This window comes from Musca domestica, unplaced genomic scaffold (genome assembly GCF_030504385.1).
Source record: "Musca domestica strain aabys unplaced genomic scaffold, Musca_domestica.polishedcontigs.V.1.1 42, whole genome shotgun sequence".
NCBI lineage: Eukaryota > Metazoa > Arthropoda > Insecta > Diptera > Muscidae > Musca > Musca domestica.
Window position 1 is genome coordinate 7,621,939 of NW_026712329.1, and position 14,067 is coordinate 7,636,005.

Here is a 14,067-nt window from a genome sequence, read left to right on the forward strand (position 1 = left end):
TTGATCAAAAGAAGTGGGTAAGAGCTAGAGTTGGACTCAGCATGAGTGATGTTGGCTTTTGTAATTCTATGTGATAACATTGCTTAGGTATTCGGCATGTGATTCGAACACGGCTATGTTGTCACAAAGAAGTGCGACTGCAAACACAATTCGGAAATGCCAGCGAATTCCACTATCTACTCGAATTCAAAATTTAAATCGATTATATTCCATTTTCTCTGCCAGTCAAATAAAACCGAGTATGTTTTGCTCCATTTCGACTAGAGGTAAAATTCGATCGAAATAGAGTAATTTCTACTTATATTGATTACTGTTTCATCCGAACAGCAGCCCGAATACGATAGGGTCGATTGTACATTCCGGTTTTCACCAAGCCGACAATAACAAACTGAAATTCATTGAGCTGAACATAACAATTCAATCATCGTCGAATCAACTACAAGCAGACAGCTAAAACACTATAATCATCAAGCCGACAACAATAGTCCAAGCCCTACCCATCCGAATACAACAGTATCATAGAGCCGACTTTACCAATCCGAATAAAGTCCAGGTGGCTGGCATCAAACCCACAAAATCAGTCGAATACATCGAGCTGACTACTATTACCTGGATGCCATTGAGCCAATTGGCTTTTATCTAAATACTTCCGAACAAACTACCACATAAACTTGATAACCAAGGATCCGACTACCCCAATCCAAGTAAAATACTACGGGAAGAACCCAGCATATTATGGAAGTAGTTGTGAAAGTTTATATCGTAGAGTAACCTAAATAGAGAGGGTAAATCCCCCAATCTTCCACACTTTTGGAAATTTTCGGATGAAGATTCTTCGGAACCTATGTATTTTAGGTATAAATATAGGCAATATTGCAGATAAAAGTACGTAGAATATTGTGGTTAACAGTTCAAGACTCAAGTGTGGTTAAAGAGATTGGTAGCAAAATCCAGGCATATATATTAATGAAATATTTTAGGGTTAATGCCGAACCTTGTGTGAGTTTGTGAGAGCATCTCCCACAAAGCAACGTTTTATAAGGAGGACGTTAAAGACAAAAATATTTTTTTTATCAAATTTCGCTATAAGGCACCGAAACAATCTATATTCATTGTATATCAAAATAATATTTGCAATAATGTTTAAAAAAAAGCTGAAAACATTTTCTAATTTTTTGATGAATTTTTCCTCGGCCATTTTTCGAGTTGAAAACTGAAAGTAACAAACAATGTGGTGGAAGGTGTCAAAAGAAAAAATATTCTACACATAATTTCACAATAAATCCATGAAGTTTAAGTTTAAATTACGTGATAGATGTTTCCAACCAAAATCTATACTTTTACTTTATTTTCTAGGAAAGTGTCAAAGGACGAACTATTCTACATTAAATTTCATACGAACTTAGAACGAAAGAAAATTTTATAACTTATGTGAACACTAAAAATATCATCAATTTCGGTTTACAAAAACTATTTTTTCGACAAATTTTGCACTGTTTCCGAAGTCACTGGTATTTGCTTGGTTATCTCAACTTCGGCGTAGGTAGCGACTCTTCGTATCACTCCCGAAATTAACCTCCCCACGCCCCTATTTCCAACTTCTTTATGTTATTTGCACTGCCCTGCAAGACACTTTGTACCATCTCCGCAATGAAACTCTCCACGCCCCTGTTGTCAAGTTCTTTATGTTATTTGTACCTTGCCTCGTAGCTTAATTAATAAATTATGCAAAACTATAAAAATTTTACTATGGTTTTTAAGATGTTCTTCTTCATCTTGGTTCGGATAAAAAATCAAGAGAATTGTATTCGCTCTCGTCTGAAATTCTTCCCATGTGATAAAGGAGCGTTAAGTTGTTGCTGTAGTTGTTAAGTCAGAAGCCAGTCGGCGAGAAGTCACTGAAACAGAAAACATTGTGATGAAATGATGAAACACTATTTTCGACTTTTCATGCTTGGTTGGCGTTAAAATTAAATGAAACTTCACCTCAGCCCTGGCACTCTCCAACAAGTTAGCCACCCACCATTACACACCTTGAAGCGTTAATTTTTATAAAATACATATTTATGAAGTTAAAGATCTATGCTATGCAACAACTCATACATACATTGCTACCACTACTACTTCTAATGCTACTTAGGGTCATTCAAATGGTTGAGTTTGTATGACCTACATTTGGAAATTATCCGAGCTAAATTAAAAGAAAAAGTGAATTTAGAACATCTAATTTGTAGATTTTTTATTAATGTGTGAAATTATATTACGTATTTACAAAAATTATCGTTGGGTTTTTTTGAGGTAGCCTCTAAATACAAATTTGGTGAACATCGGTTCTAATATAGCTATAGCTCCCATATATATGTTTCATCCGATTTGGGGTTTTAAGTCACTCACATGCGCAATATGCACTCTCCGATATACGGTGATATACAACGAGTAGTGAGAAGTTGTAGTGTTCGGCACATTTACATTTAGACCAAATTTTTCCTGAAAATACATCTTAGCCTCCCGGTAATCGAATGTAAAAACATAATGGACGTTTTAGGTTTTACTCAATTATACATACATATATATATGTATCTTATCAGCAAACGTTTAATTTAATTAATTTTATAGCTACCATTTATTTCCTTGGTGGGGACGGCGGCACCTTTTTGAAAAAAAAAAAAAACGCATATCTGTTGGAAAAATCTTAAATCGAAACCCCCCAACCAAAAATGTTGAAATCCAGTTTTTACCACTTCATTAATTTCACTTTTGTTATCAACGGACAGGAAAATAGAGATGACATCTCGAAAGCTGACCAAATTGATTTGGATATTAATGTTGTTTTACACATCATAATAATGTGTCATGAAAGCATGAATACAATTAATTTATTACAAATGCCAACAAAAACAAACAACAACATGGATAAAAAATTCGAATTTATTGAAAATTTAAAGAAAATAGAGGATGAAGGCACACAACATAAGATGAAAATATGAATGACAATAAAGAATGGGGGCATATAAAGGGCAGTGGTTTAAAAATGAATTAAATTAAGATTTTCCAAAAATTATTTTCAAGATTAGAGGTTAGGTAAGAGGGGCCCTTTTTATAGAAATACTTTCAAAATTCTTGTATCTATAACAACCCATTTTAAGGCCCCTAAACTATCTTCGATAGTATAAAACCATTCTTCTATTGAAATTCTTCGAAGGTCTGTAAACAGTCATCTGTAGTTATAAAATATTCTACATCTTGGAGACTTTACACGATATCTATAGACGCGAGACCTGTTATAATTCTTCTTTACGCTAGAGCTCAACTGAAGATTTTTACAAATAGAAGACCATTTTAAGCCATAGTAAGACGGTGGCTAGAATAGATTTTGAAAGTCGCCAAAGCTACAAAATATTTAAACCATCTTCAAAAAAAAGGCTCTTTGGGGGGTTTTTGGACACAAAAGAATATAACGGGGACTTTTTTAGAAGGAAAACATCTAGAAATTTGTTTTTTTTTAATCAGGAGATAAGAAAGTTTTTATATATTGAAGCATTTTTCACGGTATTTCAAAACAAGGATACTTTTTAGAACTCAGTTTTCTTTAAATATGCATTTTAAACTAAATATAGGAATGCTGGAAACATTATCCTTTTAAATATTATGTAAAGAGGACTGACTTCTATAAAGGGCTTCTATAAAGAAACGAGCTTTTGCAAGTTTTCTATAGAGAAAATACTTTTTGGAATTTTTCCATAGGGAGAACCCTCTTGCAGTAAGTAAGAGATTCCATTGCAGTAATACCCTCTTAAGTTAGAGAACATGTCAAAGCTGCTGCAGGTCTTCTCTATAGAGAAGGCATAATACAGACTTCTTATCTTCTATAGGGATAAAATCATTTTCGATTATCATTTTCACTTTTGACCCCCCTCACAGGCCTTAAATTGAAAGAATACCTCATATATATCTTTTATAGAAAGATTTTTTTGCAGAGCTTCTCTGAAGAGTTTTGGCAACTCTTATATTATATACATTTGTAATTCTTCTATAGAAATATGCCCTTTTCTTTTATTGAGAGGTAGCCCTTGCAGATATTCTACAGCTTTTATATGGGGTGAAGATTTTCCGTAGGTAGAAGAACTTTTAAAGGTCTTCTATAAGCAGATGATAACAGAAGATAATAAGTTCATTTACAAGTATTCTATTAAGAGAAGACATCTGTCTTCTATTGAGAGGAAATCTCTTACATGGCTTCTATATTGAAAATATATTTTCAGATATTCTGTGGAGATTTCTATAAAGAGATGAGATTAGATGGAAATATATCCTTTATCAAATCTTCTATTGACGGATATAGAGAGAAGATCTTGGGTAGGTATATAGAGAGGAGACCTTTAACAGGTTGTCTATAGAGTCAGGGAGAAGTCACTAAAACAGAAAACATTGTGATAAAATAATGAAACACTATTTTCGACTTTTCATGCTTGGCTGGCGTTAAAATTAAATGAAACTTCACCTCAGCCCTGGCACTCTCCAACTAGCAAGCCAGTTAGCCACCCACCATTACACACCTTGAAGCGTTAATTTTTATAAAATAAAAAAAATTGAGTTTGTATGACCTACATTTGGAAATTATCCGAGCTGAATTAAAAGAAAAAGTGAATTAAGAACATCTAATTTGTAGATTTTTTATTAATGGAGATTTCTATAAAGAGATGAGATTATATGGAAATATATCCTTTTTCAAATCTTCTATTGACGGATATAGAGATAAGATCATGGGTAGGTATATAGAGAGGAGACCTTTAACAGGTTGTCTATAGGGAAAATAACTTTCAAAGGTCTTCTATAAGCAGAAGACATGTCTTCCACAGTGAAGTACTCTATAGAGGAATATCCTGGCCTTTCACAGGTGTTTTATAGACCTTCGATAGAAAACCTTTTACATTTACAGAGAATCCTACAATCCTATAAAGATTAGAGTTCTACAAGTTATACATATACAGGAACTAATTGTTATAGGTCTTTTATAGAAAATAAATATCTTATCAATGTTTTCTACAGAGTAAGGCCCTCCGAAATAGGAAAGAAATCTATTATAGATCGGCTATAGATAAAAGATATAAAGTTGTTCTATAGATAGAAAAACTCTTGTGACTTTTGTAAAGATCTTTTATATTGCGAAGATATTTTATGATAAGGATATGTATTCTATAGTTAATAGATCTTTAAAGAAAGTTATTTATAATTAGAAGATCTTCTATAACTAGGAAACCTTTGAAAAATACTATTCCTACTTGCCCTATTGGAATATGAGTCATTTTAAAGCCCTGAAATCTTTTTGACGATGGATACTATTTTGCAGCTCTTTTAAAGTCCTCTGCCGTGAAAAGCCCTTTAATTATTGATAAGACCTGTTAAGAGTAATGATTAGACCTGATAATATTCTTTGGAGGGTTTGACTTCATTTAAAGGTATTCTGAATGACCAGAAGAAATTTTGAATTTATTTAGTTATAGTAGATGTTTTGAAAGTCTAGAGTGGGATAATAATTGAAATGGATTAGAGGTTAACTCCAGGATTCTGTCAGCGGTAAGATATCAAATTTAATACAACATCCTTCCCTGGAACCATACAAAGTTTTTTGTTTTTTGGTAGAACTATCTTAAAAACTACACTTTGCGTAACTTTTTTCCAACCATTTAAGTGATTTAGAGTCAACAATTTCCTCTGATCCACTGTTCAGTCTCAAAGTTATTCTATCTTATTGACCACAGAATAATAATCATATGTAGTCTAAACTCAAAAATGTTTTTGTTACATTTAAAAAACAAACATCAGCAGAATACCAATGCGAGAATAGGCTGGCTCATGCAGTAGAACTCCGACGACAAAAGCATTCATTTAAATTATGAGATTAAATTGAATTAGTTACCAACTCCCAAAAAGACACCAGCGCCAATGATGGTCACCAGCATCATATGGTGCGGCTAAGTGAGACCACCTTAATTAAGTCAGAATCCCCAATGGAAACCTAATGATTTTCATAAAAAATCAACCAAAAATATTTGGTGCTGCTGTTGTACATTTTAAATGGAACATGACAATGTTTGAAGGTCTATATATGTATATTATTTTAGGTATTTTTTCTCTCTCTTTGTTTATATGTTTGCTGGTGGTGGAAAACACATTAAAATGTTAAGGCCATAAGTGAAACTAATTTTTAATTAATTTAGATTAGACATTCCAAAAACAACAAGAGCAGCAGCAGAAAAAATATAATAATCCAAACTAATTTTTTGTGGAGGCAGTAGAATGAACCTGTGGATATGTCATGTGTGTCGATGGTGTATTACAAATAAGGAATTATAAACATTTGTTTCGAAGGGGAAGTGGAGGGGGGATATTCTCAAATATTGGCGCCACTTGTTTCTACTCCATCTCTTGATGCCCCCTTTGTGTCTGGGTGAGCATCATTAGCATTAGCTGGTGGCTAGAGCTACAGCAGCTGCTGCTGCTGCTGCGTTGCATTCTTCTATCCATGATAAATCTTAAAATGTTAACACGCTGTATTAAAACAGACTGCTGCCGTTTTTATTTTTTGTTTTTCTTGTTCCATCTTATATATTTAACTTGTTCGAAATTAATTTCCGTTTCAATATCAATAACATAAATAAAATAGAAATCAAATTAATTTAATTGTTTATCCAAACAAAGTCAATTCGATTTTGTTATGGATGATATTTTGAATCGCCTCTGCTAGTAGGTTGGTTGGCTGCTGGCATTTGAGGTGGTTGGTGGTCCGCAGGTTGTTGTGGACAAGTTGCTGCCAATATTTATGTTGGGAAAGGAACAGATGGAGTTGTTTTAAGAGAAACTACGAGAATCAATGCAGCTGTATTTTCAGACAAAGAATAGATTTTTCTCTCCCTAAAAGAATAGAACTAAGCAGATATTCGAAGGTGTCCTTAAGGACTTTCAAAATTGTCAATTTGGCATGGAATATATTCAATCTGCAAAAGGCCTTCGATGAATGTGTGAAGACAAGAAAAAATTCTTTCCACACAACGCCTTTAAAATATTTTCGATTAATAGGTCTTGAGTCGGGAAAGAAGTCATTCAAATTGAAAGAAACGTTGCGAGGTTTCTATAAAGAGAGAGGAGAAGGAAGAGGAAATCATATTTTGAAGGCATACTATAGAAAATAGAACATTTACACAAATTCTATATAGACCGCAGAGTTTTTCTCCTGTCCGTAGGATTTCTCAGTGTCCCATATATGTCGACAAGCCTTTTAAGGGATTCTACTGGCATTTCAATTTTTTTTGTAGATCGCATTCCGTTTTTGAAGGTCTTCTGCAGACAAATGACACTTCAAAAGTGTTCTATAGACATATGACCTTTCTTAGGCCTTTAGAAGCCTCCTATACGCCGAAGAGCTCTTGAAAGTCTTCCATAAACCTCCAGTAGACAAAAAATTTTGAAAGTGTTTTATAGACCGAAAATCGTTTCAAGGTGTTATAAACTAATTCTAAAAACCGAAGTGCTTTGTTGACATTTTCTTCTGTTGATTTAAGTAATTTTAAAGCATTCCCATAGGCCAACAACCTTTTAAAGGTCTTCAATAGCGCGAGGTCCTTTTGCAGGTCTTCTAGGGAAAAATATCGTTTGAAGCTCTTCTGTTGACTGAAGAACTTTTGAAGTCCTTCTACAGACCGAAGATCCTATGAATTTCCTTTACAAACCTGCCTGCTTTTGTCGAATACCATTTTATAGTCTTCTATAGACCGAGGTCCTTTCGGAGTTTTTCTGAGGAAAAAAGACCTACTGAGAGGCTTTTAATGTCCTTCTATAGACCGAAGATATTCCATAGGCTGAAGGTCTTATATAAACAGAAGGCCGAGGTACTTTTGAAATTTCTTGGTAAAAATATCGTTTGAAGCTCTTCTGGTGACTGAAGGGCTTTGGAAGTGATTCTATGGATCGAAGACATATTGTAGGTTTTCTATATATAAACCGTTTAACGGTTTCCTTAGACATTCTGAATCTGTAGATTTTTTAATCTTTTATAGACATCTATTTGAAGGTATTATAGACCTTAGATTTTTAAGGGGTATCTAGTGTCCTAAGACTTTTTTTATATCCTTAGCCATTTCGCTACAGAGGCTATATAATTTGATACGACCAAAACGTGACTCATCGAAATAACTGTTTTAAAACCTATGTCTCTTTGGACCAAATCCGTTTCAGAACATCTCGGGGAGTCCATCAGTCCGTCTGTCTGGATGGCTGGTTCGCACGATTGCTCTCGAAGGGAGTACCCGATTTGATTAAAACTTGGTATATTGTAAACTTCGATCGAGTTCGGAGATGGGTAATGTTGGTCCAATCCTTCTGGTTTTTTAGGAAAAATTATTTTCTTTGAAAACCAGAAAGATTGGACCGACATTACTTATCTCCAAACTTTGCGAATCCCAATATTTTTGTCAGTGCTAGGTCAGGTGTGAACATGGACAATATCGGCCCACTCCATGAAGTATCTCCCCAAAAAAGAGTAATATTTTTGTATAATTATATTACTCATAAAATGGGAAATGATTCTCTTCAAATTTCACATATACCAATATTTTTACTTAGGCAAGTTCTGTGGTGAAAATGATATATACATAAGCCTACCCCTTCTGGTACCACTCCCACAAAGGCTCACAGGCTCAATTTGCAGTACTTATATCTCATAACTTGCGAAACAAGTCTGCGATTCTCTACAAACGTGGTATATCTACATATTTTTCTCAATCAAAGATCTGATACGAATATGGAACTTTTTCGCTCAATCCTTTTCGTACCTCCCCCCACCAAATGTTAAAATTATGATTAACAATTATTCTAAAAACAAAATGTTTTTAAATGTTTGCATATCCAAATATTTATCCAAAATCTTTGACATTTTTTCTTTGCTTTGAAAGGAGTTTTATGGACCTAAGATCTTCTTTTGTGACGACTGAAGTAATTTTAAAGCTCTTTGTTAGACCAAAGACATCTTGAGGGTATTCTCTTAAAATTACTTACTAAAAATTTGCTGTCTGTGTAAAAGTACTTTTTTTTCAGCTGGTCTTTAGTCAATGAAAGACCTTCAAAAAGATTTACTTGTGTAAAGGATCTGCAAGCGATCTTCTTCCTTTAGAAGAACAAAATCCCTCATTCAAAGACCTTCAAAAAATATTCGTTTTTTTTTTTTTTTTTTTTTTTTTTTTTTGAATGACCGCTATCCACAGAAGCCATCTAGAGGCGATTTTATTGTAGAATTATAGAATAGAGGGTTTCTACCTACAAAAGGTATTCTCACTATATTTTGTTAATGTAGCGCTCAACATAGTCGCCTTAAATAATTTTCACAAAACACGAAAAAAAAAAACAATATCAGTTTGGCTCGTGGCATTTCTACATTTTTATCATCAACTGTAAGCAAGTGTCTACAGCAAATAGTGGATCGAGCGGTCGGTCGTCAACAACAATGTAAATATTTTCAAAAATTAAAAAAAAGAGGCAGAAACAAAAACAAATAATAAATCTAAAATACTGATTATAAAAAATACATATCTTACTTATATTTGTGTAAAATATATGGATGTGTGAATACAAAATAACAACAAACACTAAACATTTTGACACACGCACCGGATATGACCAAAAAATATATTGAAAAAAAAACATTTCTTTCATTGCAACAAATTTATAATTATGTTGTAGTGTTGTTGTTGTTGTTTTTCATACAATGACCCAAGAAAGAACACCAAAAACTTTAAAATGCATTTAAAGCCCAAAACCGTTTAGCCACAAATAAAACAAATAAACAAATTTTGACTCATCCATTTGGGCCCTATTCACACTCCACACGCAATGGCAAGAAAACGAGACCTGCTGCCTGCAACAAGTACTTTGACTGGTGGCACTTCTTCATCGACTGCTTCGTCGATTATTTTTTGTGGGACTTCCTTTTTCGATGTGTCTCAATATCCGGTCGTTTCGATGGAAAATTCATATAAACTCTTGGTGGCTTCTTCTACCATATTTTGATTCATTTTCGAAGTTTCGAACAGAGTAGATGGGAGAGATCGTCAAGACAGGGGTAAAGGTGGCAAAGTGTTAATAAAGCAAAGTTGAAAAAGGTTGAAGGGAATGGATAAAATAGGAGTGGAAATTGCACAAGAAAATGGGGTTGAACAAGGATGCGTGATAATCAATAAATGAACGAGCTAAAGACATTACTGAAAACAAGGGAAAATTTGCAAAGAGATAAGCATTGGAAATAACCACAAAAGGGTTGATGGTAATCAATAATCTTGTGAGCTAAGCACACGGAAATTTTTTCATAATTTTGAATTTTTATGCCCTTAGTCTAATGGATGTAGGGAGAATATACTATTTGATATGGACAATGTGGGCTTTTGAACAGTCTATTATATATAGAAAGCATCCATTTGCTCAATTTCACTCGGAAACGAAACTTGCTAGCTCGAAGATTGGGAGTTTTTTTTACGAAGTCTATTCTACACTATTTTGTGGGAGCACTCCCGAGTCACTTCAGTTCGAGAAATGATTGGGGGAAGAGGGAAGGAGAGAGAAGAGATAACAAGTAAAAAGCTGTAAGTTTAGCCGGGCTGAACTTTAAATACCATCCATCATTTGGAACGAATTTGCCAATTTTCTGTTAAAATCTTAAAAATACCGGATGTAGCCGTTATATCAGGGTCTATACGACGACGTCGACCTTTTGTCATAAGCCATTACAATATTCAAATGAGAAACTTGAAAAAAAATCGGTGAATAATGTAGCTAAAATCATCAAAATACCGAATAAAGGGAAGTACCGTTATATGAGGACTATACCAAAACGTGGACCTGCACAGATAATTTTCTGTCATAGGCTGTAGTATCCATTACGAACTTTAAATATTAAATTTGAAACAATTCCAGTAAAATGTTCGATAATATCATCAAAATACCGAATATCGGGAGGTACCGTTATATGGGGGCTATACGAAGACGTGGACCTGCACAGACAATTTTCTGTCATAGGCTGTAGTATCCATTATGAACTTCAAATACTACATTTAATACAATTCCGGTGAATAATGTCGCTAAAATCATAAAAGTACCGAATATCGGGAGGTACCGTTATATGGGGGCTATACGAAGACGTGAACCTGAATAGATAATTTTCTTTCATAGGCTGTACTATCCATTACGAACTTCAAATACCATATTTGAAACATTTCCGGTGATTAATGTCGCTTAAATCACCAAAATACCCAAAACAGGGAGGTACTTTAATATGGGGGCTATATCAAAACTTTGACCTAAATAGCCCATTTTCAATAAAAAAGTCCTGCAGACATAGTATACATTTGAGTAAAATTTTATCAACCTACTTCATTTCGTTCGGAAGCTATTTTGATTTCCACAGACAGACAGGCGGAAGAACATCGCTAAATCGACATAGAATTTGTACCCTCCATACTATGGTGTAGGGTATAAAAATTACATGAGTGCACGGCAAAAGCAGAATCTACTCGATTTTGAACAAATTTTGCTCCTACTCAAAAACAAGGAAAATATGCTCATATTCGAGCGACATTGAGTTTGCTCCATTTTTTTGTGCTCCCAGGAGCGCACTCGATCAAACTCGTGTGAGTTCCAGCAAGTTTTTATTATAACTGGAACACAGATTTACATATCTCTACAAGTTTATTTATTTCAAAAACAATGTCAAATTCCGAAAACGTTTTATATGGTGTAATTAAAAACAAAATATCATAAACAAATAATTTCTCTCACTGTACTTACCACTGTGATGTTGTTGCTGCTGCTGATGTCTCAGAGTTGCTGTTAATTTATCACTGGCTGCTGTAGCTGAACCATTAGCAAGAGCTATCGCTAAGGCAGAGGAAGACGTTGACGATGTGGAAGACGATGATGACGAAGACGAAGACGACGACGATGATGATGAAGACGATAACGCTGAGGATAAGGAAGACATTGCTGATGTTGCTGCTACGGCAGCCGATGATGATGCTGATGGTGCTGCCGACGACGATGACAAGGATAACGATGAGAACGCATTAAAGTCCTGTGGTGTTAGACGTTGATTATTGCTACTGTTGCTTAATGTTGTTGTCGATGCATTTGTACAGTTAGATGTGGTGGCATCCATGGCCGTTGCCATTATTATATCCGTATTGTTAACATTATTATTACTATTATAGCCTAATTGGTCTGATCCACAGACTGATGATGTTACTGATGCTGTTGTTGTTTGATATGCATTGTTTGTATTTACACACTCGTCCATCGGTTTTTCACAATCTGAGGCAGAGAGAGGGAAAAGAAAAAATAGGTTATTTTGGATAATAATTAAAATGAAACATTTTATTTTTTATTTTTTCAAGAGGACAATGGTAAATTAGCTTTAAGAGTCATTTTGGACTAAACTTCTATTTTTTACAAGGCTAAAATGTTCAAACTCTCCATTTAGGTTGTTATTGATGCGGGAAATTTGTCAAGGTGTTGTTTTTTGCGATTCGTACTCGTAAAAAGAAAATAAAAACCTAATTTGGGTGCTAAATTTTACACTTTTGGAGAAAATATTGTACTGAAACATATTTATATTGAACTTTTAAAGCTAAAGCAATGAAATGTAAGATTTAGCATTGTCTGACGAAGCAATTTTCTTGCTAAATTGGATTGGATGATTAAATGCTGCAGTGTGTATGTATGTGTACTATACTTCTCAAAACTACTTAGTACAAATATGCACAAAAATTGTTAGACAAATTGTTAGAAATGTGACATATCGCACTATCGACTAAATATGAACCAAATATTGTACTGTTAGAATTTGCAATTCTCAAATAAATGTCAATAATGTAAAATGATATACAGGGTGAGATAAAACAAGTAAAAAAGCTGTAAGTTCGGCCGGGCCGAACTTTTAATACCCTCCACCATTTGGTACAAATTTGGCAATTTCCAAAAAATAAAACCCGTTAAAAATTCTGTTAAAATCTTAAAAATACCGAATGCTTATACGACGACGTGGGCCTGCATAGGCAACTTTTGTCATAAATTATTACAATATTTAAATGCGAAACTTGAAGAAAAATCTGTTTATAATGTAGCTAAAATCGTCAAAATACCGAATATGGGGGGTACCGTTATATGGGGGCTATACGAAGACGTGGACCTGCACAGACAATTTTCTGGCATGGGCTGAAGTATCCATTACGAACTTCACATACGAAATTTGAAACAATCCCTGTAAATAACGTCGCTAAAATCATTAAAATACCGAATATCGGGGGGTACCGTTATATGGGGGCTATATGAAGACGTGGACCTACATGGCTCATTCTTTGACTTTGGATGAAGTATCCATTACGAACTTCAAATACCAAATTTGAAACGATTCCAGTAAACAATGTCGCTAAAATCATCAAAATACCGAATATCGGGGGGTACCGTTATATGGGGGCTATATGAAGACGTGGACCTACATGGCTCTTTTTTTGATTTAGGATGTAGTATTCATTACGAACTTCAAATACAAAATTTGAAACGATTCCGGTAAACAATGTCGCTAAAATCATCAAAAAACCGAATATCGGGGGGTACCGTTATATGGGGTCTACAGGAAGACGTGGACCTGCACAGATAATTTTCTGTCTTAGGCTGTAGCATCCATTACAAACTTCAAATGCCAAATTTGAAATAATTCCGGTGAATAATGTCGCTAAAATCATCAAAATACCGAATATCGGGAGGTACCGTTATATGGGGGCTATATGATAACTTGGACCTACATGGCCCATTTACGAACTTAACCTGCCTACTGGGAAAAAATACATGTGTGCAAAATTTTAGCCTTCTATCTCAATTTGTTCGAAAGATAGCGTGATTACAACAGACAGACAGACAGACGGACAGACAGACAGACACACAGACAGACAGACACACAGACAGACAGACGGACATGGCTAAATCGTCTTAGAATTTTACGCTGATCAAGAATATATATACTTTGTT

The 14,067-nt window shown here is 34.4% G+C and overlaps 1 protein-coding gene across 3 annotated transcripts in view; it reads right to left on the reverse strand.

The window, feature by feature from the left end:
* The window catches only part of LOC101897626 (ETS-like protein pointed), a 305,487-nt gene that overhangs the window by 80,848 nt on the left and 210,572 nt on the right, over window positions 1-14,067 (reverse strand). For all 3 annotated transcript variants that reach the window (XM_059126975.1, XM_059126976.1, XM_059126977.1), the window contains one exon: window positions 11,833-12,351. In XM_059126975.1, the coding sequence (XP_058982958.1) occupies window positions 11,833-12,351 (519 nt within the window). The remainder of the gene's footprint in view (window positions 1-11,832; window positions 12,352-14,067) is intronic.